Below are 6,873 nucleotides of genomic sequence, written 5' to 3'. Positions count from 1 at the left end.
TCACCATTCATTAGCAACTAAAATAAGTTATTATGCTTTACCTGCCCTAAGAACGATTATATTATATTTTGTTGTCGGCTTAGGTAATCATTTCCAACTCGTTCCCGTCGATCAACTGCCGAAATTCAAAGTCCAACGAAAGAAAATTAACACGCAATATTTTTTGTGATAATTAATAAATTTTGAGACTCGAACATTTGAAATCTCCAAATTGCTGTGTCCGATGCGTAGGAAGTGTAAATGTAGCCTGCCAAATCTTTGGCGATTACTCTCTGATTTCTGGTGTCTACGATTAAAATAATTTCATTCGTTTCCCCTTCAGACAGGAACGGATCCAAGTTTTTCGAAGCCTAGGGCTTATTGAAGAGTAACAGAGCCTCATTTTTTGTTAGATTAAGAAGTCGATTGATCACAATAAAACAAATTATACTATGAATTATCATTATTTATACACGAATTTTGAGTCTACACTGCTATATAAAGGAATTTATATAAAATATTTTAGTACCTAGATGTAATGAATATCGTAAGGTTTGATAGAAATGGTTGAAGAATTAATGAATTGGATATTTCGAATAGCTGTTCCGACCACATTTCGAAATTTGAAACTCCGAATACCAGAGAAATTTTAAATTAAAAAATTAATTAACGAGATATCACGAACAATTACAGTACGTACAGTACAGTATATACGGTAGCATACGTGGTGTGAGTTTCGCGAATTTACACATTTGTATAGGAATTTGTAAACAAATTCGACATCAAAACAATCCTGGGAAAAATTAGAGCAGAGGTTACAATTAGTCATAACAATCCAATGGGAAAATTAACTCATAAGTGTCAACTTGGCACCGTAACCGTCAACATTGAACGAACACGTGACGCTTTTTCTCACGACAAGGAGATAAAGGAGAAAGTCACCGGAAGCTTGGAGGAACGATTAATCAGGACATCAATCGGTAGTTGTGTGCATTTCATCTCCCGGACTTCCATAACCTGGACTGGACCCAAGAAGAGGAGAACACACCGGTTGGAAACCCATCAGTGACAATGACCCGTCCATATGAATGAAGTTCTCCACATCGACTCTCCAATACGCCTGAGAGGTATTTAAAAGAGGGCTGAAATTTGTAAACTCTCTCTCTCTCTTTCTCTGCGTAAAGTGCATTAGAATAGGGAAATTAGGTCGAGCACGCGTTTTGTTAAGAATTTATTTGTTCGCAGTCGTAACCGCATTTATCCACTTCAATTTGTACCCACATTTATCCGCGTATAGATCTGTATCTTCTAGATTTAGTTTTACAATAAATTTTATAGTTTCGTTATGTTAAAACCTGTCTTTTGTTTGTCCACGAACCTCTGCCGACTTACTGACGCACTCCCCACTCGATTCGCCCTCCTAGTTATCCAACGATCTCGAGATTGGGTTTTAGCATCCCGTGCAGATTAAGAGATCAGAAGGGATTAACCTCTGACCCCCTGCGATTCTCACAATAACATATTACAATTAAAAACAAAAATTTTAATTCTGTAGTCCGTGTATACTCTTGATTCTGTGCCCCAAAGGAAAGTGTAAATTGAAACTTTATATTATATGCGTACATTTACTAGATTAAAAAATATCAATAATTTTCCTTTATTTTGCCTCGCTTAATGCTAATCTGTTCATATTTTGGTAACATTATTAATAATCGAAACATAATCGTAGGCGAGAAATAAATCATCCATTCTGACACGCTAATAGAAACACGTGATTTATAAAAACAAATACATATTTTTAATTTATTTATGAGGAAATAATTACATGAGGGAAATTCAATTTATTACACTGACAAAACGTTTTCCTCTCAATATTTAGAATACAAAAAAAAAGGATTGTTTTCTACTGCTAAGGTAAAAAGCAATTGCAGTTTGGAGTTTACGTATTTAGAATAATCAATTTTTAAATTAACAATCTCAACCTTTGAAAACATGATATACGAGGGTTCCACGACTGTTCCTGGCTATGAAATCGTGATGAACACTAGTTGACATGTAAATAAAAGCATCGTTAACGACGGCGTAACCTCCACTCAGAACGCCAATGACAACGTGTTGACCCGAATTATCATACTTTATCAATGGTGAACCACCATCCCTCTATAAACAAATAAAATTAATTTATTAGTTAGAAAAATGTACATCATGACCGGCGAAGAACGTAATCGTTTTACTTTCAGTAAAGCCACTCCGGGTGTTGCCGTCAGTATTTCTTGACCAGTTGTTTTAATACCGGGGGAATTCATCCATCCACGTTTTTCTGGATTCACTAACTGTACTTCTGCCCAGTGCAGATATTCAGTTTTTTTATCTGAATTACATTAAAATACTGTTTTTTTCATTCATGTTGAATCATTAATCAATGACGTTTATATACATGAAAATAATTGTCGTATTCTTTACTTGATCTTGTATTAAACATTAACACAGACATATTTTTTTAATGTTGTTAATAAATAATTAACATTAAACACTTGTATATTTAAATATATTACAAAATTGTTTTATTTTCTTTTCAATAACTTTAAAGATTTAACTATTTGTGAATAAAAATAAACAAATAAACCTACTTTTTGCAATGTCACCCCAACCAACAAAAACGGCATAACCAGAAGTAAATCGTAGACCAACTGCGGCTAAAGCTGCTGGTTGAATATTTGGTGAAAGTTCGATAGGTTTATTAAGAAGCAAAACGGCGATATCATAAAGAAATTTTGTTTTATTAAAGAACGGGTGCAAAATTTTTCTATCAAACAATATTTCACGTCCCAGGTTTTTACTAACGTTACCGACTCTTCCATATAAATCTCGAATTTCAACACTAATGTAAAATAAATTATTTTATACGTAACAATATGTATATATAAATTTTATCAAATCTCATTTTAAATTATTAATTGTATTAATTTAAATAATTAATTGTAATCATTGCACGAAAAAATGAATTTCATTAAGCTTCAAAGAAAGTAAACAAAACCCCTACACACACAAACACAGTCATACATCCCTACATACGGTCAGAACCCCAAAATTCTTGCATTTTATGACGTTTCAAAGTTCCCAGAGTCCGAATTCAGATCAAATTAGATTTTTGTCTAAAGAGTTCAAAACAAATGAAATGAACGTACCCGGATATACAATGTGCTGCTGTAAGTACTGTTTGTGTTGATATTAACGTAGAACCCGCACGAAATTCGTCAATGTTACGTAATTTCCTGAACAATGATACCTAAATTAAATAATTTTATACCTGTAAGGTAAATTATATCTAATCTTTAATAAAAGTTTAAATGAGTAAACGTACCATATAAGGAAATTCTCCATCATTAGCAGTTTTACCTCCAACAATCCTCCGTTGTCTTCCTAAAAATGTATTAAATTATTTCATAAATATGGAAGTATTATCTGTAAATGTTTTCTCTTTTACCTGATTTAGGTTCATTTCTCTCGTATACTGACAGGGAATATATGACATTCAGGAGGAAGAATAATAATCCGAATCTGTAATTTATAATTTTTCTGATTATAGATTCAGTCGAGTAAATAAATACAGTGTACAGTGAATGAAACTCCACATCACTTTGTATTTTTCGATCTCTGCTCTGTGGGCATCAACATAGCCTATTAATTATATCTATAATGGCATTTGCAAGGCTCAAACGAGGTTCAACAATACCGGAACGTGAACTGCCAAAAAATTGCTGGTGTTTTTCGACAGCCAAGATTCGACTCGTGAGTTCCTTTATTGTGGGAACTCGCATTGACTTCTGTAAATCATAGATTTTTTCGTCTGCAATATCATTATATAATGATGTGGAATTTATGGCTTTTTTAGTTGACAACATGTTTATGTTAATACTAATATTTTTAAAATTAAATGTAAATTTTCTATAATACAGGTAGCCCTCGGTTTACGCCACGGTTCCGTTCCTACAAATGCGACGATGCTCCTTTTTACATTCGCACTTCGCTCCCAATCATTATCTAACTCACAAAGTTCAACCTTCAAACTTTTCATAGTTGAAAGGATATGTTAACCGGAAGTAGAGCTACGGACGAGCGGAGACACTGATTGGTCGACTACCAGTTGCCGTAGCGCATACGTAAGGTCAGTTTGAGCGAGAAAATTAAAGAGAGATAGATATTGTCTGTTTGATAGATATCAGTTTGAATACCTGGGAAGCTGGATAACAAGTGATAATAGATGTAAAATGGAAATTAAAAGCAGAATTAATAAAGCAAAAGCTGCCTTTTATCAGATTTATCATATATTAACAAACAGAGGCCTTAACATAAAACTGAAAATAAAAATCCTAAGGACAATGATCTGGAGTGTACTAACATACGGATGTGAGGCATGGACTCTTACGCATGAAATGATGGAAAGAATTAACTCATTTGAAATGTGGTGCTTGAGAAAGATGCAAAGAATAAGTTGGACGGAGAAAATAACAAATGAGGAAGTTTTGGACAGGCTGGGCTTGAGGAGAAGGTTGCTTATANTCCGAATTCGGATCAAATTAGATTTTCGTCAAAAGAGTTAAAAAAAATTGAAATAAACGTTACCCGACTATACAATGCGCTGTTGTAAGTATTGTTTGTGTTGATATTAATGTAGAACCCGCACGAAAGTCGTCAATGTTATGTATTTTTCTGAACAATGCTACCTAAATCAAATAAGTTTATATCTGTAAAGTAAATCATTATATCTGATCTTTAATAAAAGTTTAAATGAATAAACATACCATATAAGGAAATTCTTTATCACGAGCGATTTCACCTCCAACAATCCTCCGTTGTCTTCCTAAAAATGTATTAAATTATCTCATAAATATGGAATTATTATCTGAAAAATACAACGTTTTCTTTTCTACCTGATTTGGGTTCATTTCTCTCGTAAACTGACAGGGCATATATAACATTTAGGAGGAAGAATAATAATCCAAATCTGTAATTTATAATTATTCTAATTATAGATTCAGTCGTGTAAATAAATGCAGTGTACAGTGAATGAAACTCCACATCACTTTGTATTTGCTGTGTGGCATCGACATAGCCAATTAATTGTATCTATAATGGCATTTGCAAGGCTCAAATGAGGTTCAACATTATCGGAACGTAAACTGCCAAAAAATTGCTGGTGTTTTTTGACAGCCTGTATCCGACAGACTCGTGAGTTCCCTTATTGTGGGAACTCGCATTGACTTCTGTAAATCAGAGATTTTTCGTCTGCGATATCATAATGATGTGGAATTTATGGCTTTTTTTAGTTGAGAATATATTTATATTAATACTAATATTTTCAAAATTAAATGTAAATTTTCTATAATATTATTGTAAAATTCAAATCAATCTGTAATAAAAAGCATTCATTCAAAAATTTTCATATAAATCATACCTTAATACGTCTTTCATTTTGAGAATATAACAAAAAAGAGATGAATGATATCTGAAATAATAATGTAAGTATTTTTTATACAGTTTTACAAATGAAAATGCAAACTTATGAAATAATTTCATAATCATTTTGTAACAGCAATAATTTCAATAATGAATATTACTAATATGAATATTGATATATTGAATATTAATATGAATATATAATGATGAATATTGCAATGATGAATATTACAATAATGAATAATTACAATAATAAATATTATTTTCAATAATGAATATACAATGAAATGTTAATTTGTAATACACTTTTGTATTACACAGTTCCCTTTTAAAAATAATAATGAAAAATTTGTAGAATTAAAAAAAAAGGCCATAAGTTTTATTGGCGCCCAAATTATGCGATATTTTCATCGATGTATTTTTCTTGTAGACATCGAACTTAAGATAATAAACTCAGATGTTAACAATTGGTATACGAAGGGAAGTCAGAAATCAAGTTACGGGGGAGACTTTCATATATTGGCAGTTGTGAATGTTGGCTTTCAAATGTTCTTTTAAAGGATCAACAAGCAGTAATGGTTCGGATTTCGTCAATACCAAGGGTGTACCAGACTTTTTGCTGTAGGAGCCCTAGTTACCTACCTGAAAATATTGGAATCCATACCTAATGTTCTTGGTATAAAAATAAAAATAAAAAATTTAGAATTATAATGTATTTATTTATTAGTTGAGCCACAATTAAGCTTTTGAAGAGCAGCGAGCGGCTCGCGAGCCACAATTTTGGCATCGTTGGTCTATACTAGCATCGTCTAATTTTCGGTCCTTGTCGCACTCCCCAGTCATAGTAATTATTAAAAATTTTACTTACTTTTCTGTCGCCTAAATTACTGCGAAACTTTTAATCGATAAACTTTTGAATAAAATTAGGTGCTTTATTTGTATTGCGCATGAGAAAATTAATATGTAACTTGAATTTATATAGATTATATCGTTTAGAAGGGTTCAATGTATACATATTTCAAACGAAATTAAATAAATTGTTTGTTTATTATTAATATGTCATTAAAAACATGATGGTGTTCTTAAAATAATATTTTTACTATAATTGCTCTCTGTATCCTGAAATTGATACGTGTTTATGCAGTTGCAATAACCTTGTATAAATAAAGGAAAAGGATCTGTAAAGATAATTTCTGCCAATACTTTGAAGCACAGAATTTTTCGTCACGTAATATTCTTTACACTGTTTCTATATATGAAAAGTTAGAAAAATTTAAGAAGAAAAAGGGGTTAACTACGACTACCTACGCTGAGCTTGCCAGAAAGGCTCTTTAGAATTGTCTTATAAGGGTGTGAAAAAAGAAAAGAAATACTTTACAAAGAAAAACTATTTATTATTACTAAGTTATTTTTGTTTACTTAAGTGTAAAACCA

At 31.8% G+C, this 6,873-nt stretch overlaps 1 protein-coding gene across 1 annotated transcript; it reads right to left on the bottom strand.

Annotated features, from left to right (window-relative positions):
• Positions 1-4,569: 4,569 nt before the first annotated feature.
• Positions 4,570-5,482, bottom strand: LOC111616544 (trypsin zeta-like). The gene is made up of 4 exons (XM_023357946.1): positions 5,438-5,482; positions 4,914-4,987; positions 4,785-4,843; positions 4,570-4,706 (listed from the first exon to the last, which is right to left on the bottom strand). The coding sequence occupies exons 1-4, from the start codon at positions 5,452-5,454 to the stop codon at positions 4,602-4,604; spliced, it is 255 nt and encodes an 84-aa protein (XP_023213714.1). The 5' UTR covers positions 5,455-5,482; the 3' UTR covers positions 4,570-4,601.
• Between the last annotated feature and the right edge of the window lie 1,391 nt (positions 5,483-6,873).

The sequence above is a fragment of the Centruroides sculpturatus genome, unplaced genomic scaffold, assembly GCF_000671375.1.
Source record: "Centruroides sculpturatus isolate CEXI.00-Female unplaced genomic scaffold, Cexi_2.0 scaffold2524, whole genome shotgun sequence".
Taxonomy (NCBI): domain Eukaryota; kingdom Metazoa; phylum Arthropoda; class Arachnida; order Scorpiones; family Buthidae; genus Centruroides; species Centruroides sculpturatus.
Note: the sequence above shows the minus strand (reverse complement) of the source record. Positions and strands in the feature narration are given on the sequence as shown.